The 22,258-nt window shown below is 43.9% G+C and overlaps 1 protein-coding gene across 2 annotated transcripts in view; it reads left to right on the top strand.

Moving 5' to 3' along the window:
• KPNA6 (karyopherin subunit alpha 6) overlaps positions 1-21,471 on the top strand; it is a 51,758-nt gene extending 30,287 nt beyond the window's left edge. For both annotated transcript variants that reach the window (XM_030871068.3, XM_030871039.3), the window contains exons 2-14: positions 3,509-3,642; positions 4,443-4,535; positions 4,941-5,040; positions 6,257-6,351; positions 7,140-7,271; positions 8,792-8,880; positions 9,787-9,886; positions 10,399-10,562; positions 10,742-10,820; positions 12,397-12,522; positions 12,834-12,961; positions 13,988-14,166; positions 16,121-21,471. In XM_030871068.3, the coding sequence (XP_030726928.1) occupies positions 3,509-3,642; positions 4,443-4,535; positions 4,941-5,040; positions 6,257-6,351; positions 7,140-7,271; positions 8,792-8,880; positions 9,787-9,886; positions 10,399-10,562; positions 10,742-10,820; positions 12,397-12,522; positions 12,834-12,961; positions 13,988-14,166; positions 16,121-16,308 (1,607 nt within the window). In that variant the 3' untranslated portion in view covers positions 16,309-21,471. The remainder of the gene's footprint in view (positions 1-3,508; positions 3,643-4,442; positions 4,536-4,940; positions 5,041-6,256; positions 6,352-7,139; positions 7,272-8,791; positions 8,881-9,786; positions 9,887-10,398; positions 10,563-10,741; positions 10,821-12,396; positions 12,523-12,833; positions 12,962-13,987; positions 14,167-16,120) is intronic.
• The last annotated feature ends 787 nt before the right edge of the window (positions 21,472-22,258 follow it).

Here is a 22,258-nt window from a genome sequence, read left to right as displayed (position 1 = left end):
TCCCTGGTGGCGCAGTGGTTAAGAATCCACCTGCCAATGCAGGGGACATGGGTTCAAGCCCTGGTCTGGGAAGATCCCACATGCTGCGGAGCAACTAAGCCCATGCGCCACAACTACTGAGCCTGCGCTCTAGAGCCCGCGAGCCACAACTACTGAGCCCACGTGCTACAACTACTGAAGCCTGCGCACCTAGAGCCCGTGCTCCGCAACAAGAGAAGCCACCGCAATGAGAAGCCCGCACACCGCAACAAAGAATAGCCCCCATTCACCGCAACTAGGGAAAGCCTGTGTGCAGCAACGAAGACCCAACACTGCCAAAAATTAATTGATTAATTAATTAATTTTTTAAAAAAGAATCTGCCTTCCAGTGCAGGGGACACAGGTTTGAGCCCTGGTCCCTGGTCCGGGAAGATCCCACATGCCGTGGAGCACCTAAGCCCATGCTCCATAACTACTGAGCCTGAGCTCTAGAGCCTGCAAGCCACAACTACTAAAGCCCACGCACCTAGAGCCCGTGCTGCGCAACAAGAGAAGCCACTGCAATGAGAAACCCGCACACCGCAATGAAGAGTAGCCTCCGCTCGCTGCAACTAGAGAAAGCCCGCACACAGCAACGAAGACCCAATGCAGCCAAAAATAAATAAATAAATTTATATATTTATTTTAAAACCTCATTTGTAAAACCATTTAAACCTGGCATTTTCTTTGTGGGAATATTCTTTAGTGCTGATTCAGTATATTTAATGGTTATAAGGCTAGTCACATTCTGTTTGAGTCACTTTTGGCAAGTTATATTATTCTAGGAATTTGTCTTTTCAAACATGTTGGCTAGCATAAAGTTGTTCATATTCGCTTTTCAGTCTCTTTAGTTACCTAACATTGTGTCCTCTTTTGTTCTTGAGAAATCTCACCAGAGACTTGACTATTTTTCATCTTTGAAAGTTCCAAGTTTTGCCTTGTTGATTCTCTCTGCTGTATGATTTCTCTTTCTTTTTTTCCCTAACCTGTGTACCTAAGTCATTAATGTTCAGACTTTGTGTTAACTTCCTAAAGCTTATACACAAATAATCAAATTTCATGTATATGAAACACTGGCATGTAAAGGGCAAGCTTTAAAACTTTCAGAAGACATGAGAGGGTATCTTTCTGACCTTGGGAGCGTGAAAGGATTTATTAACAAGGCACACAGAAAAAGCTAAGTATTAAAGAAAAATTTAACTACATTATAATTAAGAACTTGTTAAAGAACTCCATAAAGTGAAAATTGCAAAAAATGAAAAGATACAAACTCCTAAAAAATATTTGTAATACAAATAACTAACAAATGGTTAATAACTAGAATATCTAAAGAACTATAAATCAATAAGAAAAGGACAAGTAGTTCAATAGAAAAATATTCGAAGTACCATAAACAGATATTTTTCACAGAAAGGGAAACATGACTAATAAACATAAAATCTAACCCTATTAGTAATACAAATCATTATCCCAGTGAAGTACCTTATACTTATTAGATTGGCAAAAGTGATAATTCTGAGTAATAGGATATACATCAGTGGGAACCTGGTACGTATTGCTGAGCTAGTGTGAATTGGCATCACATTGGAAGGCAATGTGGTACTATCTGGTGAAGTTTAACATCTACTTGCCTAAACACAGCAATTCATTCCTTAGAGCAGGGGTTCTCAAAGTATGATCTGCAGACTATTTCAGAGGGTCTGGGAAGTGAAGACTAAGATGTTATTTGCCAACTCAAAATAGATTAAAGACTTAATTGTAAGACCTGAAACTGTTAAAACTCCTAGAAGAAAACACAGGAAAAAAGACCTTGGTCTTGGCAATGATTTTTTTGGATATGACACCAAAAGCACAAACAACAAAAGCAAAAATAAATAAGTAGGATCACATAAACGAGAAATCTTGAACTAGAAAACTGTACAGCAAAAGAAATGGTCGACAAAGTGAAAAGGCAGCCTATGGGAGAAAATATTTGCTAACCATATATCTGATAAGGGATTAATATCCAAAATATATAAGGAACTCACACAATTCAATAGCAAAAAAACACAAATAATGCAATTAAAAATGGGCAAAGAACCTGAATAGACACTTCTACAAAGCAAACATATAAATGGCCAACACGTTGATGAAAAAGATGCTCAACATCACTAATCATCAGGGAAATGCAAATAAATTATGATGTGTTTATACAGTAAAATAATGTGACATAGGAAAAATTAAAGAAATACAGCTCCATGCAAAAACATGGGTGAATCTTAAAAACCCAGTGGAGGGGGCTTCCCTGGTGGCGCAGTGGTTGAGAATCTGCCTGCCGATGCAGGGGACATGGGTTCGTGCCCCGGTCTGGGAAGACCCCACATGCCACGGAGCGGCTAGGCCCGTGAGCCATGGCCGCTGAGCCTGCGCATCAGGAGCCTGTGCTCCACAATGGGAGAGGCCACAACAGTGAGAGGCCCGCGTACCGCAAAAAGAAAAAAACAAAAACCCAGTGGAGGGGCGACAATTCTCAGTAGACTAAACATAGTATGATACAGTATTTAGGGGTAAACATATATGTGATTAATAAAAACAAAAGCAAAGATAATGACAATTCATCATAGCCGTTTTCTTTTGGCTGGAGTTGGAGTGGGGATGGAGGCGCCTGGGATAGGGGAAGACCCTACTACTAGATTCAGGCATATTAATAATCTAGTTCTTAGGTTTAGTGGTGAGTTGACAGATGCTCATTGTATTATTTTGCTTGGTAACTTTACATTATGTTTCATCTTTTTGTATGTAGCAAATATTACAGAATAAAATTTTAAATTTCTTTAAAATATAGATGGGTGGCCACATGAGTTATTAAAAAAAATACATGGTATTCCACTGAATTGGGTACACAATAACGTATATCACCTGGGTAGGTTAAATATATTTGAGTTTATTGGGCAAGTCATATAACTTTTCTGTCTTGTCATAGAAGTGATCATAGCTTGTGAGCATTTACCATATGCCTGTTGTTCTAAATGGTACTTTGCATGTATTAAGCTATATAATCCTTCTAACAACTCCGTGCTCATGTATTAAGCTATATAATCCTTCTAACAACTCTATGAAATAGGAATTATTATATCCCTGTTTTAAAGATGAGCTCCTGAGGCATAGAGGTTAAAGCAACTTGTTGAAAGTTGCACAGCTAACAAGTAGAAGAGCCGGTATTTGAACCCACACAGTCTGCCTCCAGGGCCTACACCTTTTAACTCCTCTGCTTATATCAATTGCTATAATAGCACTTACTTAATAAGTTTGTTATGATTAAAGGAGACTGTTGTTTGTGTGTGGGTGGTACTAGAGATGTCAGGTGCAGTTACCGAGATTATTAGGCCTCCTTGGGAACCTGTGAGTCCCCGTGAGAAGGGGAGGGTGGGTAGGGAAAGAAGCCAGTGAGAAGGAAATGCTGTCCTCCTAAGAGCCTTTGCCAATATGTTTGTATCTTCCCTTCTTCCAGAGACCATGGCGAGCCCAGGGAAAGACAATTATCGAATGAAGAGCTATAAGAACAATGCCCTAAACCCTGAGGAAATGAGGCGAAGAAGAGAGGAGGAGGGCATTCAGCTCCGGAAGCAGAAACGGGAGCAACAAGTGGGTTAGCCCAAGTATTCTCAAACGTGCTCTTCAGGGAGGCAGGCCAGCCACCATGGTTGACCTCCACCTTGCACTCTCACTTTCCTCTTGGGAAAGTAGCTTATCTCTGTGGGCCGCTCATCCAGCTTCCTTTGTTGTAAAGAAATTTTGGAAGCTTTGAGAAAGAACTATCCCTTATTCCTTTTCCATAATTTAGAACAACTTGGACATCATTTATATCTTCAATATAACATTCTAGTGCTAACCCCTTGTTTTTACCCAGTAGTCACTGTTAGATCTGGCCGTCAAGGCCCAACCCCAAGCCTGGCCCTTTAAGAATTTTGTCAGCCATCTGGGCTGCCTTACTTCTCTTTCTTGAGTCCATTCTTTGTAAGTCTCCCTAGAACTGAGATTGTATTAATGCCTCATCGTCTACACTGCCACGCACCATGCACCACACACCACCACCAAATTGGTTCCTTGCCCAGATCTAGATGCTAACCTGCTTTTGCCCACCCTTTTGCTTTACCATTATTTCTTTCCTTCACAGCCTTTTATATGCATCACCTTTTATACAAAGGGCACAGGAATTTTAAAAGATTTTTTTTTGCTTATAAAAATGTTCTCCAAAAATGTAAACAATCTATAACATAGAAAGTAAAGCCCTTGAATATCTTTCCATATCAGTATATTAAGCTTGGCATTTTCTCATACAGTAGCATTCCTTGACAGTTATGCCATAATTTAACATTGGGTCATACTTTATTTTCTTTGTTTCGGTAAGAAGTCTTACCACCGTCTCTTCTCTTTATTTTCAGCTTTTTAAACGGAGAAATGTGGAGCTGATTAATGAAGAAGCCGCCATGTTCGATAGTCTCCTCATGGACTCCTATGTGAGCTCTACCACTGGGGTAAGACCCTTGCAAGCTTCCCAGGCAAGCTTGGGAAGTACCTGCTTCTACAGAACAGAAATTGGTCAGTTCACATCATCTAGTTAGCTTTACCAACAACCATGCTAAGCTCTTTATTCCATGGGCCCTTTTGTAGGTGGTCAACTTAAGGAGTCAGTAAGGATTCATCTCTGATGGAAACACCAGAGGAAACATTTAAGGGAAGCTATCAATTGCCTCAGAGGTTAAGAATCACTTCCAAATGTTCCAACTTGAAGCAGCTGTGGATTAAACACCTTCTGAGCCTGCTGTTACCCCTTCCTCTTGCCCTCAAGTCTTTAGAAAGGAGGATTCCAAACAGGATTATGAGCTCATATCTGGCTCTAGTATTGGTTTGCAAAGTCGTGAACCTGTTTTATGTTCTAGGAGAGCGTGATCACAAGAGAGATGGTGGAGATGCTCTTTTCTGACGATTCTGACCTGCAGTTAGCAACCACACAGAAATTCCGAAAACTGCTCTCCAAAGGTACAAAGCCTAGTCTTCCGCAGGGGGCCCTGCTGACTTTAGCGTCTTGTTTCTTCTCACTGACCTCATCAACTATTCCCTTTCACTCATTCTGCTGTAGCCCTGCTGGCTTTGGTGTCCTTGGACAAGCCAGGCACATTCTTACCTTTGCACTGTCTATTTCCCCTGCCTGATATCCTTTACTTGCAGATAACTGTGTGACAGCTGCTACATTTCTATGATCAGATCCTACTTTCTCAGTAAAGCCTACCCTGACACGCTATCAGAAATTGCAGCTCCCCCCACCCCTGCAGCATTTTCAGTCTCCTTACCCTGCCCTACCTGTTCTTTTTTTTTCCTATTACACTTACTGCCTTCTGACATACCAGGATATTTCTCATCACGAGGATATAAGCTCTACGAGGGCATAGACTTTTGGTTTTGTTCACTACTGTATCCTCAATACCCAGAACCATGTCTGGCACATAGTTTGTGCTCAGTAAAAATTTGATGTATGATGGGAAAAATATTCCCTGACTTTTCTTCCTCCCAAGAAAAGAATGCTGGTCTTGGAAGGGAAGCGTTTAGACTAGGGTTGCTCCTCCCTTGGTCTTCTCTCCCTTAATTCTTTACTTGCTTAGGTAAGTAAGGTTAGTTACTTGCTTAGGTTTAGGAAGCCAAAGGTGAGCATAGTTAAATTAGGATTGGCTTTACTCTTTGGCATCTCAGCTATTTTATACAGTTCAAAAATGACCAGCTATTGTTTTTTTATATATATATATATATAAATTATTAATTTATTTTTGGCTGTGTTGGGTCTTCGTTGTTGCATGCGGGCTTTCTCTAGTTGCGGTGAGCGGGGGCTACTCTTCATTGCAGTGCGCGGGCTTCTCATTGAGGTGGCTTCTCATTGTGGAGCACAGGCTCTAGGTGCACAGGCTTCAGTAGTTGCGGCACGCAGGCTCAGGAGTTGTGGCGCACGGGCTTAGTTGCTCCACGGCATGTGGGATCTTCCCGGACCAGGGATCGAACCCATGTCCCTTGCATTGGCAGGCGGATTCTCAACCACTGCGCCACCAGGGAAGCCCCATGACCAGCTATTGTTAAAACTACCTCACCAAAAGGGAGTTTGGGAATGTTTAGAAGGATGGTCAGGAGTATCTAGGAAGGATGGTGGACTTACCCCCATGAAAGCATTAGTCAGAGCCTCTCCTGACTTTTCCTCTCCCTCTTCCAGAACCTAGTCCTCCAATAGATGAAGTTATCAATACTCCAGGAGTGGTGGATCGGTTTGTGGAGTTTCTGAAGAGGAATGAGAATTGTACATTACAGGTGAGGCCTGGGGTGGAGAGTTACCAGATGAAAGCCCTTTTGCCGAGAAATTGTAGTGGCATGTTTCTACAGACACATCTCTTAGGATATAGACAAGATATTGAGGGAACATTTAAGAGATGCTGTTACCTCAGAGGTCTTGACCTCAATCAAATAAGAGACCCACAAACTCTTCCCTAAAACAATCTCAAAGGAAAGATACCAGAATATGACAGACTGATTATTCAGAGGTTATATTTTAAATTATAAATATAAATATATTGGGTTAGCCAAAAAGTTCGTTTGGGTTTTTCCGTAAGATGTTACAGAAAAACCTGAACGAACTTTTTGGCCAACCCTAGAGGTTCTAGTCCACTCCTAACCCTGAGGTGAACCATTTAGCTTCTCTGGGTCTCTCTTCTCACAAATGGGTAATGAGTCAATCCATTGGAACTTATTAGAAACTTGGCTGAAAGGGACTTTTAGAGACCCATCTCACTCTTATCCTGGTTTCAGAGATGAATAAAGTGAAGCTCGGGAAATAAAAACGTGACTTGCCAAAGGACTCATGGATGCAGTGGTACTGCAGGACTAGACCTGGGACCATGGAAGCCCAATTCTGTCTCCCCATTATGTTATATCACTGCCAGTACCTCTTCCTATCATTTAAAGGTGGAGAGGGAAAGGCTTGTGTGGTTTTTTGTTTTTGTTTTTAAGTCAGGGGCAGGAGGCTTATTGCTGAGCCAGCTAGTAGGCACGGCTGCTCATCTGGAATGACCTCTCACTCATGGCTTTAATCTCACTTTCAGTTTGAAGCTGCCTGGGCTCTAACGAACATTGCCTCTGGAACCTCTCAGCAGACCAAAATTGTCATTGAAGCAGGGGCTGTCCCCATTTTTATAGAGCTGCTTAACTCGGACTTTGAGGATGTACAGGAACAGGTAATGCCCAAATTTAACTTAATTCTTTTTTATTTTTTTGCGGTACGCGGGCCTCTCACTGTTGTGGCATCTCCCGTTGCGGAGCACAGGAGACGTAGGCTCAGCAGCCATGGCTCACTGGGCCTAGCCTCTCCGTGGCATGTGGGATCTTCCCGGACCGGGGCATGAACCCGTGTCCCCTGCATCGGCAGGTGGACTCTCAACCACTGCGCCACCAGGGAAGCCCTGGCTTAATTCTTGATGGTACCAGTGGTATAATATAAAGTATATTTTGTCTTTATCCCCAGTTAAGAGGTTAAGAGCAAAGAGCTCCTAAAAACATTGGGATTTTCTTAGTGATAGAAGTGTCTTTTGTTATTCCTAAAGAGCCCCTTTGGGACACACCTTGAGTCTCTGTGTCACCGCATTAGCGGTGACTCCGGGTGGGGCCCTAGATAGCTTCAGGAAGGGAGGTCTAGTCCTCAGAAAGACCAAATTTAGGATTAGAGGATTGGAACTCTCAGCCCCACCCCACCCCCACTCTTCCCACCCCTCCACCCCACCCTCCCCAGGGAGGTTAGAGGGGCTAGAGATTGGGTTATAAAAAGGCTTGAACAGTGAGATTCGGAGAGCTTCTGGGTTGGTGAACACTCAGTGTGCTGGGAAGATGACGTGACTGGAGAGGGCTTGGAAGTTCTGTGCAACCCCACTCCTCAACCCATACCTTGCCCTGTGCATCTCTTCCGTTTAGCTCTTCCTGAGTTGTATATATTACAGTGAACTGGTAAACGTAAGTAAAGTGTTTTCCTGAGTTCTGTGAATCATTCTAGTGAATTATTGAACCTGAGGAGGAGATTGTGGAACTCCTGAATTTATAGCCAGTTGGTAAGAAGTATGGGTAGCACCTGGGAATTGCAACTAGTATCTAAATTGAGGGCAGTCTTGTGGGACTGAGCCCCTAGCCTGTGGGATCTGCCCTAACTCCGAGTTACTGTCAGAATTTAACTGAATTGACATAGTTGGTATCAGAGAATTGGTTGTTGGTGTAGAAAAAACTCCACACATTGAGCATCAGAGGTGGTGCTGGAAAAAAGACACCACAATACCCATTTCTCAGCACCTACAGATCATAAAAACCCAACTTCCATTTCTTCCACTGGTTGGATAGAAGTGGAGAGTGGTACTAGGGTTTTTTCCTATATTACTACATATAGGGTTGGTCCTATGAGGCTACAAGAATGCAATTTTCCCATCGTTTTCTCCTTTTCTGGGGGGTGGGGACAAGGAGGTCTTGGTCTGGCTTCTCTGGCTGCAGTACAATGTCAGCCTGCCTCCCCCAGTGAACCAGGAACTCTCAGAGTTAAAATAGAGCAAGTGCTCAGTTTTAACAAGGAGGGTACCTGAGCTTATTTAGTGTGTTTAAGGTCTTGATGGGGTGTTTGTCCTGGTTACTGGTGGGTGTCACTCTGTAGTTGTGAGTATAAAGTACTCACAGAAGCCTCTAGGCTCTGTGGATGACAGTTCCATCGTCCCTTTTTTAGGCAGTCTGGGCACTGGGAAACATAGCTGGAGACAGCTCCGTCTGCCGAGATTACGTCTTGAACTGTTCCATCCTTAATCCTTTGCTAACGTGAGTAATTATTATCACCTGCACCTGGGGTATCTTTCCGGCAGCCATGCGGCAGATCTTTGGGGAGCAGTTTACCTTAAGACGATGAGTGAATACAAAAATGATAGAAGTGCATTCTCATTGCCAGAGTAAAAGATAGTATCTTTTGAGAGTAAGAAGATTGTGTCACTGGTCTGTGTCTTGTGCTTCCTCACTTTGTAGCACTGTAGAATCTCATGTTGGTCATACCTGTCTCATTGTTGAGCCAGAGGAGAGAGGAAGGACTAGCCCATCTGGAAGAATCTAACCTTCTCTACGGAATGCATTGATTTGCTATGGGTTTATGCCCAGTACATTGGAGAGCTCTGTTGTAAGCCACAGATCTAAGACCCCTTGCAGAGTCATCTGGATGCTCCCATCCCTTCCTCTGTACCCTTATAATAGAGCTACGTCTAAACCAAAACAGGAAGGAGCTTTTCTTGAGAGGCCACAATCTCATAGGCTACTATTATAACTCCTTCTTGGGCCTGTCACAGAAAATCATTCCACAGTGCATGGCTAAAGCCCTCACACTAAACCTTCAGCTTTTATTTCCAAAGACAACAATACTCTTGTTTAGAACTTGTGGCCGCAGTTAAGGGCACAGTATGTCCTATCTTAAACGTTTAGCATGCTTACTCACAGTCCAGCCCTCTGTTTGTCCTTATTAGCTATGGTCTTAATAAGCCACAGCTGGTCCTAATCCTCTGTGAAGATGTAGGTCGGCCTCCGGGGCCAAACAGGCTCACTTAACTTAAATCTATGGGTAGGAAGAAACAGGCTTCTAGAGTCTTAGGGGTCTGATTGGATTTGCTCCTGGGGTTCGTAGGCAACAGCTCTATGAAAAGAGCATCATTGCTCAGGATCTGGCTTTGCTGTCCCCTTCAGGCTACTTACCAAGTCCACACGACTGACAATGACACGGAATGCAGTCTGGGCCCTGTCAAACCTGTGCCGAGGCAAGAACCCACCCCCAGAGTTTGCAAAGGTAAGAGAGCTTCTGTTTTTAAAAAAAAAAAAAAAAATTATTTATTTATTTATCTGCTTGCACTGGGTCTTAGTTGCGGCAGGTGGGCTCCTTAGTTGTGGCATGCATGTGGGATGTAGTGCCTTGACCAGGGATTGAACCCGGGCCCCCTGCATTGGGAGCACAGAGTCTTATCCACTGCGCCACCAGGGGCGTCCCAAGAGAGCTTCTTACCAATTCCTGAGTGAAAGCAGGTTCCTTCATATGGAGGAATTTTGATAATGGGAGTTTTCAAGTCTTTGGGGAACCCTCAGAGTCTCATCCTTGGGAAACTGAAAAAGGCAGTCGTCAATGAAGTAGGTGATCTCATATGCCTGGATGGTAAAGTGAAAATATGGGCCTGATGGCTTAATGTAGTAGAAATCTCCAGGTCTTAGACTTACTAAGTAGAGGAGGGCTCAGCGATGTTAGGGTTAGTGGTAGAGATGATGTAACCGTGTCCACCTGAGTCCCTCTCTCTCTGCTTCCAACAGGTCTCCCCCTGTTTGCCTGTGCTGTCTCGCCTACTCTTCAGCAGCGACTCAGACTTGCTGGCAGATGCTTGCTGGGCCCTTTCTTATCTGTCTGATGGCCCCAACGAGAAGATCCAGGCAGTCATAGACTCTGGAGTCTGCCGGAGATTGGTCGAACTTCTAATGTGAGTGATCTCAGTCAGAAAGGGTACAGATTCCCTAAGCTTCTCCAACTCAGAACTACAGTCAGCAATCTGCTGCCCTATCCAAAGGTCTGGAGCCATGAGTGCTGCTGGCCTTGGTGGTCAGCTGAGTTGAATGCCATGTGCTGGCCCTCTACTGATCAGATCGCCCTCCTCTGTAGGCACAACGATAACAAAGTGGCTTCTCCTGCTCTGAGAGCTGTGGGTAACATCGTCACCGGGGATGACATCCAGACCCAGGTAAGGAGGAGGAGGACAGCTGTCTATGGACAGAATCCTTCCCTGCCACAGACTTTGGTCCTGGTAGGAGGCAACATGATATAGGAGAGAAAGCATAGGCTTGAGTGAAAAATTCCAGCTCTGCCACTTTCTATATTATTTGGGGGCAACTTGGTTGCCTTCACTTTTTTCTATAAATTGGAAGCAAGTCATCATCCATTGGGTGCTATTGAAGAAAAACTAAATGGAATAACCTGACTCACTACCTGGGACATTGTAAAGTAATTGTTAACAGATTTTGAGTTACGGTACCTTTGAAATACTAAAAGCTATGGAACCTCACCCCTGCTTCCTAGACCTTTAGAATCCCATGTCTCTTGTTACTCTCCTGTTAGTAACACTTCCATTGAGAGCACAGTATACAGTGTTTCTCTGTTCAAAGGCTAGAGATCTGAGTATTCTTTGCGTCTTGAGTAGTTTGCATAATTCTGTGGGACTCTTAACAAATTTCTTACAGGTGAGCAGTCTCACTCAAGCCCACACTCATTTTCTAGGTCATTGTTTTGTGTTTGTGTGTGCATGCATGTGCCTGTGTGTACAGATATTCATAACTTTTTCTGTTTTTACGATTTTTAAGTATAGTTCACTGGCATTAAGTACATTCACATTGTTATTCAACCATCACCGCCATCCATCTCCACCACTTTTGCATCATTCCAAACTGAAACTCTGTACCCTTTAAATAATAACTTCCCATTTCCCCCTCCCCTCATCCTTTGGTAACCACCATACTACTTTCTGTCTCTTAGGAGTTTGACTACTCTAGGTACCTCATATAAGCCGAACCATATATATTTGTCCTTTTGTTTCAGCTTATTTCACTTAGCATAATGTTTTCAAGGTTCATCCATATTTTAGCATGTCACACCTTCATTCCTTTCTGTGGCTGGATAATATTCCAAGTGTGCATATGCTACATTTGGTTTATTTACTCATCTGTTGGTAGACACTTGGGTTGCTTCCACCTTTTGGCTAGTGTGAATAATGCTGCATTGAGTATTGGCATACAAGTATCTGTTTGAGTCCCTGCTTTCAGTTCTTCTGGGTATATATCCAGGGGTGGAATTATTGGATCATATGGTAATTCTATGTTTAAGATTTTGAGGAACCACCATACTGTTTTGCACACAAAACAGTGCAATGGCTGCGCCATTTTACATTTCCACCAGCAGTGTACCGGGTTCCAATTTCTCCGCATCTTTACCAACACTTGCATTGCCTGGATTTTTTAAGGATAACTATTCTAATAAGCGTGAAGTTGTATCTCACTGAGGTTTTGATTTGCATTTCCCTAATGATTAGTGATGTTTGGCATCTTTTCATGTGCCTATTGGCCACCTGCATTTAAAAAAATTTTTTTTGTATATTCTGGATATTAATCCTTATCAGATATATGATATGTATATACTTTCTCCCATTCTGTGATTTGTGTAATTCACTATGTTGATGGTGTCTTTTGGTACCCAAAAGTTTTAAATTTTGATTAAGTCCAGTTTATCTAATTTTTCTTTTGTTGCCTGTGCTTTTGGTGTTCTAGGTCATTCTTAATTGTTCAGCCCTCCCTTGCCTCCTCCACTTGCTGAGCAGCTCCAAGGAGTCAATCCGAAAGGAAGCTTGTTGGACCATTTCAAATATCACTGCTGGCAACAGGGCTCAGATACAGGTAGAACAAGCAGGAGGGAAGTTGTGGGGGGCAGCAGGTAGAAAGGCCTGGGGACATGAGACATTGCGGGATATTGCCCTCTAGAAGAAAAACTTTATTTCCCTTTTGAAATTGGGGTCAATGGATGCTATCAGTCAAAGATTCTGTGTAACAGAAGCCAGGTTCCTCTGTAGCGTCTTACCTATGTGAAAAGAACTTTCAGGAAGGGGAAGATGTCTTAATCTTTTAGCTGATTTGGGGTCTGGATTTGCTTATCCTTCTTGAAGTGACTTTCTTTCCTCCCCCACACCCCACCCCCCAATTCTTCTCAGGCTGTCATAGATGCAAATATCTTCCCTGTGTTGATTGAAATCCTTCAGAAAGCCGAGTTCCGTACAAGGAAAGAGGCAGCCTGGGCCATCACCAATGCCACATCAGGAGGAACTCCTGAACAAATCAGGTATCACAGTCCTTTCCCATTGTCTTGAGTGATATGTGTACTCTACCTCTTGGCTCACAGTTTACATGTGACCTCTAAACTGCCTTTTCTGGGATAGGTCTGCCCCTGTCCAGTAGGGTTTAACTGGTAAGCTGCTAGAGTGTAGCATGGGAATCTGAAGTAGATTCCTGTAAACCATGTACCTCTTTTCCCTCCTGGAGAATGGAAACTTATGACACAGACAGCTCTCTCCTCTGCCTCTTTCTACCCTCAAGAGAATTTAAATCTATGTAATTCTCAATTATCCATACAAATGAAAGAGAACCATGCTATGGCTCATTCAGAGCAGCTTCTTTGGGAATCATTTTTGGCAGTGATACTTGGGAGAAGCAAATAGGAAAGCTATTTTGTGCGGGGATGCTCTTTGATTTTGGTTTCCATTATCAACTTGAGTAGGAGTGATGGGAATTGGAGAAGTGCCTTGCCTTCAGCTTGTAGCTTAGGAAGGGGAATATATTCAGTATAAATAAAACCTTAGGAGAAAGGATAGCCACTGAGTGAAGCTTTTGAGGATACAGGGTTGTAAATGGCATTTTGGACAGGAAAAAGCATAAGTAAAGGTACAAAAATCAGAAACCTGGAGACCTTTACTGTTTGACTGGAATGTAATATTCTCGGAAGGGAATAATGAGAGGGGAAGCTAGAAAAGGTTAGGAGCCAGATTGTATTGTTATGACTGTAGAGCTGGGACTACAGAAATTTTAGGCAGGGAAATGATGTGTTCAAAGTAGGTAATACTGCAGCAAGGAGACATTAGAGACAAAGAGGAGGAATCCATGGCAGCCTTCTACATGGAAATGAACTAAACCAGTAGCATTGGGAGGGTGATGAGTTTGAGATAAAGGATGGATGGTTATGAAAGCTCAGTCAGAGTGAATTGCTGAGAGCATCGATGTGTGTGAGGGAGACCTAGAGGCCCCATAGCACCTGCCTGGCACCTCCCTTGCCTTGTCTTAATTTAGAACTTACCTGGTCTCTGCCCCTCAGGTACCTGGTCTCCCTGGGCTGCATCAAACCCCTGTGTGACTTGCTGACTGTGATGGATTCAAAGATTGTGCAAGTCGCCCTCAATGGACTGGAGAACATCCTTCGGCTCGGAGAGCAAGAGGGCAAGCGCAGTGGCTCAGGGGTCAATCCCTACTGTGGCCTCATCGAGGAAGCCTATGGTAGGTGCCCTCTCCCCAACCTCACCTCTGCCATAAGTAGAGAGAAACTCTGAAATAGTATACATATGTGAGGGTGTGTGTTTTGAGGGGGTCATCATTGAATGCAAGGTTTTATCCCACCAGTTCCATTTCCTCTGAGGAGCAGTAGATGAGTTCTGTTTCTGATAGGCTCTACCTAGTAAGTAGGTTATGGTACAGATGCAAAAATAAAGCTCCAGAATTGATAACAGAATCAGGAGCCGGAAGGCATGTTTTCAGCTGAGTTTTTAGCAGCAAGTTCTTTTCTTTCTTTTGTTTTGTTTTTCCATTACAGTTTATTACAAGATATTAAATATAGTTCCCTGTGCCATACAGGAGGTCCTTGTTGTTTATCTGTTTTGTTAATAGTAGTTTGTATCTGCTAATCCTAAACTCCTAATTTATCCCTCCCCACCCTTTCACCTTTGGTAACCATAAGTTTGTTTTCTATGTCTGTGAGTCTTTTTTTGTTTTGTAAATAAGTTCATTTGTATCATTTTTTAGATTCCACATAAGTGATATCATATGATACTTGTCTTTTCTCTGTCTGACTGACTTCGCTTAGTTTGATGATGTCTGGGTCCATCCATGTTGCTGCAAATGGCATTATTTTATTCTTACTGTGGCTGAGTAATATTCCATTATATATATGCACCACATCTTTATCCATTCATCTGTTGATGGATACTCCAGTTGCTTCCATGTCTTGGCTATTGTAAATAGTGCTGCTATGAACACTGGGGTGCATGTATCTTTTCGAATTACAGTTTTCTCCAGATATATGCCCAGGAGTAGGATCGCTGGATCATATGGTAGCTCTATTTTTAGTTTTTTAAGAAACCTCCATAGTGGCTGCACCAGTTTACATTCCTACCAACAGTGTTGGAGGAGTCCCTTTTCTCCACACCCTCTCCAGCATTTATTATTTGTAGACTTTTTTATTTTTTTGGCTGCACCGCATGGCTTGCAGGATCTTAGTTCCCTGACCAGGGATCGAACCCAGGGCCCCAGTAGTGAGAACACTGAGTCCTAACCACTGGACCACCAGGGAATTCCCTTGTAGACTTTTTGATGATGGCCATTCTGACTGGTATATGGTGATACCTCATTGTAGTTTTGATTTGCATTTCTCTAATAATAGTGATGTTGAGCACCTTTTCACGTGCCTATTGGCCATCTGTATGTCTTCTTTAAAGAAATGTCTATTTAGTTTTCTGCCCCTTTTTTTTAAGATTCTGTACACCTACAACACACATTTTTTAAAAATATTTATTTATTTATTATTATTTGTTTTTGGCTGCGCCGGGTCTTAGTTGCAGCATGCGGGATCTTTAGTTGCAGCATGCAGACTCTTACTTGTGGCATGCATGCAGGAACTAGTTCCCTGACCAGGGGTCAAAACCGGGCCCCCTGCATTGGGAGCACGGAGTCTTACCCACTGGACCACCAGAGAAGTCCCTTCTGCCCATTTTTTTATTGGGTTGTTCGTTTTTTTGTTATTGACCTATACAAGCTGTTTGTATATTTTGGAAATTAAGCCCTCATCAGTCGCATCGGTTGCAAATATTTTCTCCCATTTTGCAGGTTGTCTTTTAGTTTTGTTTATGGTTTCCTTAGCAAGGTCTGTTAGTGCTGGATTGACTCATCACTCATCTCCAAGAGATTCAGAACAGTAATCGTTTGCCCAGGTTAAAAGCAGAATCGGGACTAGACTCTCCGGTTTATAACTGACATTTTGGTCTTTTTCCTTTGGTGTTATGTCATTTTAGGTAAAGATCTCGGCTCTCCTCTTTCAGATCAAAGAGAGATCTGATCATATTACTTGTGTTTATAAATGCTAACATAACTCAGGGAAGGAAAAAATAGATTGTTTCATGGACCCAGAGAAAAGCACTCAAAGTTTACTCTTCTCCTTCCTTTCTTCTTGCCACCATAGGCTTGGATAAAATTGAGTTTCTCCAGAGCCATGAGAACCAGGAGATCTACCAGAAGGCCTTTGACCTCATTGAGCACTACTTTGGCGTAGAAGATGATGATAGCAGCCTGGCTCCCCAAGTGGATGAAACGCAACAGCAGTTTATCTTCCAGCAGCCTGAGGCCCCCATGGAGGGCTTCCAGCTATAATGTCTGCCTCCGGGGAGGGGAGGGGATGGGAAGCACCACCAGCCAGCGGAAAGGCAGCCCTCTGGTGGGCGGGAAACCAGCCCTCCCCACCATCAGCCACCACACACCTCTGCTGCCCTGGAAACTGTGCTCTTGACCTGCTCCGCCCCCTTCCCTGGAGGGAGCACCCTCTGGACAGACAGAACCATCTGAGGCTCACATTTGGGTTTTGTGACAAGAAGGGGACGTGTTGGGTTTTTCTTCCTTACACTAGATTTTGGCTGCACATATGTCTTTAACCCAGGAGCCCAGGGGTAGACAAAGGAGGACTGAGGTAATCAATTTTGCACCTTTTTTATTTTTTATTTTTTTTCTTTAGTGGTGACTTCCTTCCGTTTTATCTTCCTTCATCCTTCCCAGTCCTCTGCCCTGATCTCTGTAACTCTTATCTTGGGTACTTGAGCAGATGGAATATTCCACAGGTCGGGGGTGGGAGGGGAGGGGAGAAATCCAAAACAAAGTGTTCTTGCTCGGACAGAATATTAATCTTGTATGCTTGGATTGCGTTATTTAATTTTTTTTCTTTTGCACATTTTTCTTGTATTACAATTGCTCTTTCCCAGAGCCATGAGTTCCTGGTTTTAGGAATCCCAGCTGCCAGCATTGTCTGGGACTAGAGGCTGAGGGGGAGGTCACCATGAGACAAAGGCCCCTCCCTCCCTTTAACCCCTTGCCCAGACCTCTTTAGTTTGGGAGATCCCCTTCACTCTCCTGGGGCATGTACACCAGTGGGAGTGAGGGGAGAGGAACACAGGCCTTCAGACGGGGCTTCCCATGTGTCGCTACTGATCCCATGTTTCCTACCCACCTTCCAGTGGTGCAACCCAACTTCATTTGTTTACTTGAAAATTCCCCTCAGAGTTGAGATGAACCTCTGAGGTAGCTGTATTTTCTCCTAAGCACGTGACAGAGGGCTGTGGTCCTTCCTTTCTCCTGAGGAGAAAGTCCTTGCTCTGGTGACCCATAAATTGCAGAGGAGGTTGGAGTGAGAGTGTCATGTATTGGGATAGCCAGTGGATCCCTGCCTTTGGCCTTTCTTCTTCTTCCTCTTCCGTAGTTGGATCATGTATATTTTACTTCCAAAGGAGAGAATGTCAAAAAAGTTCTGTATTTTTTTATATTCTATATATTACGTAGGTCAACCTTAATTGGTCTCAAGAGGAGGAACTGTCTCTGTAATTTCTGTAAGTAGGATACTGTGAGGAAGACCAAAAAGAGATGTGGAAGCTCTCTTGCTCAGGAAGCCTGACCTTGATCCTTCTCCTCTCTGCTTGGGTTCCGGGCCACCACCAGGGACCAGCCCTTAGCTCTGGAACCTTTATATAGCAGGGCATCCTGGTCTGATTGTCCTAGTACCTGAATGGAGGGAGCAAGGATGGCCCCAGGGCCCGGTGAAGTCTACCACTCTAGTCCTTACCACTGAGCATCCTGCTTACATCAGGAAACCCAGAAAGCAGTCTGCCTCCTCAGATTCAGTCTCAAACACCTTTGTCCACATAAGTTATCACAGGTGGCTGCCGTGTCTCCTATCCGAGATATTTAGCAGCCTCGGGACTTTTTTTGAGAGTGATTGATGTCTTCCCTGATTGGGATCCTTGTACATGGTTTGGATTTTACCCTTCCTGTGACAAATATAATCCTAATGCCTTTTCTTTCCCCTTTGAGTAGAGCTACTGCAGTGCCTCAATGGCTTGCCTGTGTGCTTCAATGGACTACATGTGATAGTAAAGCCCAGGTGTTGGGGGTGGGGTGGAGGAAGTTGCTGGCTAAGTGTAGGCCAGTGGTGGAGCTGAAGGCACAATCTGCCCTGTCCCTGCTTCCCCACAGAGGTCGGGCAGAGGTGCCCTGCTCCAAACTGTATTTTCCCTTCCCCAGGAACAATGCCATTCTTGCTCCCATTGCTACACATCCCCCTCTGGCTCAGGTGAAATCCATGCCACTCTGCTTACAGATAAAACATTCAGTTGTTTTTGGCCACTGGTCTTGAATTTGCCCTCTCTTTCCAGTGTTGAGATCCAACTCCAGAGGCATTTTCTGAGAAAAGTGGTTGCGGCTGGTGGCTATCACTGAAAAGTGACACCAGTGCTGTACTGCCTAAGTGAGTCAGATGCTGCTCTGCAGGTTGGGCATGATAACTACCAACCCCACTCTCCCAGGTAGGCAAGGCGCAGGACCCTCTTCACTTGGCCTGCCGACTCCATTACAAAACCATTTTCCTACAGTTCAAAAGAAAGCCACCCCCCACCCCTTGTCCAAAGGGCAGAGCATTTTATTTTAGTAAGATCTACTTTGTACATCTCTAGCAATAATTAAGTCCCTGACATTGGGACCAAATTCTTATTGTGAGACATACACATCCTGCCTTCCCCAGCTGTTCCTCCCAAATCTACTTTTGCTTCAGATCTGGGCCATGCACCAAAGAGAAGACTGTTGATCATGGGTTACTACTCGAAGCCTGTTTTCTACAAGGACTCCAAAGGCTGAAGTCTCCCAGGGCACGAGGACAAATTTCTCTTCAGATAAACATGGCCTCTAGGAGCTTTCCTTTGTTAGTGTCTTCCTCAGACTGTGCTTTCCCACTGTATTCCTCTGACCCCCTTTTCAGTCAACAGGTGAAGTTCTTCCAGCCCACAGAGGCAGTAACATCATCTTTTGTATCTCCTTCTCTCCTTTGGCCATCTTGGGAAGCAAAATATTTTTTAGCCCAGGCTTGACAGCCACTCTTCGTGGGCAGTCCCCATCTGGACTCCAGACCCTGGCCTAGGTGAAGTCAGAGCTTTCTGACAGATTTCTGAATGGATGTTACAGGGATGGAGGGGCTCCCCAACCTGCTGTAGGGAGTAGCCTGAGAAGACTTGTGTTTGGAATCTTAATACTTTGGCACATAGCTATGTCCATTTTAAGATCTCTGGTGGGTTGGAGATACTTAGGTGTGGATTAAGGGGACAAGGAGCCTTTTTCTTAGCTCAAGTGTTCAAATACTGTTTTGAACAGTGCCAGCTATTCTTTATTGCCAGCCCTTCTGGGCGTCCCACCCCCATGTCATCTTCTCTAGTATTAACAGGCTCTCTGGTCTTAGAAGCCTGCCTTCAGTTCTGAGCTATCCCCACTGACTGACCGGCCATGGTATTGGCTGCAACCTTCTGTTAGAACCACATAGGTTCCACCCTCACCTGGCCAGCCTAGTTACTTGAGGCAGTGGGTACAAAAGACCCTTCCAAGTAACGTGTTGATGACTTCAGCTTTCCGGGACCCTTTGTGTTCCTCCTTACCTAGAACCTTTAGATCTACTCCTGTTTTCTTTTCCCTGGAAGCCTCTTTCCAAGAGCCCTATTTAGAGCTGAACTGCACAGATTATAGCTGCTATACCACACTTAAGGAAGAGCGAAAGAAGGCTCTCAGGCACTGACCTTCATTTTCTCTTCAGCCAAACCAGTTTAATATGAAAACTCTAGCAGGATGAACTAGATTTCAATTTTCTCATGTCTGCCTGCCCTCCCCCTACACTGTACAATTACCCGTTTCCAGCAAAATAGAAGGGAAGGAGATGAACGCCTAGCAGTACTTCCCTCCTCCTCCCACAGGCCCTTCTTTGAAGGCCTCAGCTCATTTGTTCAGGCCATGTCTCTTCTCCCCAAGACTCACTCAGCTTGGTATCCATCATCTTGAATATTCCTCAGTAGATTCATCTTGTGGGCTTGGCTTCTGGATTCTCAATTGAAGGCAAGGAGCCAGATTCTCCAGGTCCTTGCAGGCACTACAGGGACCCATAGGGAGAAGAGGCTGGCTGGGGACCTCAGGATTGTGTGTGCCTGTCTGCCTCCCTGGCAGGCTGGGGAAGGGTGCAAGGCTCAGTGCACTGAACCATAGGAAAGCCTCACAACCAGTAGCAACATCTTCCGGGTAGGACTATCCTAGCAATAAGTGCATGTGAGACTGAGAAATTGCTCAGAGTAGGTTTTTTCCATAGCCGTTTTAGGATTGCACATTTTAGACCAATCTTGTCCAGTGTTTTTTCTGTCTTAACTTTTGTATTTTTTTTGTTAAGCCAACAAGCTGAGAATTTGGCCCTGCGGGGATCCATGTGGTAGGCAATAGCTGCTCTTTGGCCAAGGCCTTCATAAAGGATTCAGTCATCCCATTGGCTGTTCCCTAGACCCACCCCCAGATGAAGACCATGGTAAGGGAAGAATTTTGAGGTCAGTATAAACCAAGTAAGTCTGTTAATTAAAGCTGTTTTCCTCTGAGAGGGCATTTTGCATCAGGCCTGGGCTACATGCAGAATCAAACCTGGCTGTGAATTAGAAGAGGCACCATTAAATTTGAGGCCCAGAACATCCCAGGAGAAAGATTTGTGTAGTGTGTCATAAAGGTCTTCAGTGCATTTGGGCGCACCTCACTACTTCTGGGCCAGCCTGACTGCTGATGTCCACATTAGCACATTCCTGAACCCCTCCGCTAAACTCTAGCCCTGCTCCGCTATGTAGGTCAGATGTTCGGCCTCTGGGTTTGGGAAGAGAAAACTCTGCCATGGTGACAATCCTCAGGCCCTGGATTTGGGTATTGGCTCTTTTAGCCAGATTTGTGGGAACTGCTTTTGATTGAACCACTAAAGAAGCAAAGGGGGTATGAGGTCCCAGTTACCCAGGACAGACCAGATATCCCTCAAAAACAGCTTGGGTTCCCAGCTATAGACCCTAGGAAGGTGAATCAAACCTTTTCCCTTACTAGTTTTTCTTTCCAAATTTATTTGCTTTTAAGAACTATAAACTCTGGCTATTGTTTTCCATGTTCTCAGGGCCCCTGGGTAGACAGACAAAGCTTGATGATTTCAGAGCAGATACAGGCCAAGAAACCATGGCATTGAGTGTGCTGAGTCCAGACAAATGATATTTATATACACATCCAAATTTGAAGAGAAAATGTATTTCTTTAGGTTTCAAACACTGTAATAGATACAAAGCAAAAATAAAAACCTGTTGCAAAGTTCTAAATCGTGTTCTTTGGAGTGATCCTAGACTGGATTTTTTGGAAGTCACTGAAGTGAGGGTGCTTAAACTTTTGACCTAACAGTGGAATTAAGAATTGTTACAGCCTGCTTCTGCTATAAAGAATTTTTGAAATCAGCTTTATTGAAACATAATTGACGTACAGTAAATGGCACATATTTAAAATGAACAACTGGTTAAGTGTTGACATATTTGCATCCATGAAACAATTACCACAGTCAAGAGAGTGAACATGTCCATCACCTCTAGAAGTTTGCACATGCCCCTTGGGAATCCCTCCTTTCTGCCTAACCCCCAGCAACCACTGATGGAAGCTCTGGCTCTCACTGTGGTTTAATTTGCATTTTCTAGAGTTTCTGTAAGATTTTCACATTTCATCACCACTCCACAGCCCTTTGAGCCCAAAGTAGTTCACAAACTCCTCACTTTGGTTTAGATCAGTTCCTAAAGCGGCGATTACAGACTAGCAGCCAAAAAGTTGATACAACCCAAAAAGGAGGGTTTTGGTTGGCTGACACAGTACGTTTTAAGTTTTAATTCGTTGCCAATATTAAAAGATGTGTCTATATTTTAAAAATATCTGGCACTCCTGGGCCTGAGTTTCTGCATGAAAACAATCTGCAAGAGCTCTATTACCCATCACCATCACCACCATTCCCAACCACCACTCCCAGAGGGCTCCCTTACTCTGGCAGGCGCTAATGTTGCCATTTTCTCTTACAGCAAAGAAGAAAGTAACTTTTTAACCCATGTTTCTATCAAATTTTCTTATTCCTTGCCTGTCTGTTCTCATTACCCAGCTGGCCCCTGGAGACCACCATTGACCCTTCCTGGTGCACCACTCCACCTCTCATCCCATGTGTACCTTGTTATATTATGTTCTTTATCTCTGCCTAGAACAC

The sequence above is a fragment of the Globicephala melas genome, chromosome 1, assembly GCF_963455315.2.
Source record: "Globicephala melas chromosome 1, mGloMel1.2, whole genome shotgun sequence".
Taxonomy (NCBI): domain Eukaryota; kingdom Metazoa; phylum Chordata; class Mammalia; order Artiodactyla; family Delphinidae; genus Globicephala; species Globicephala melas.
This window is presented reverse-complemented; position numbering and strand designations above follow the sequence as displayed.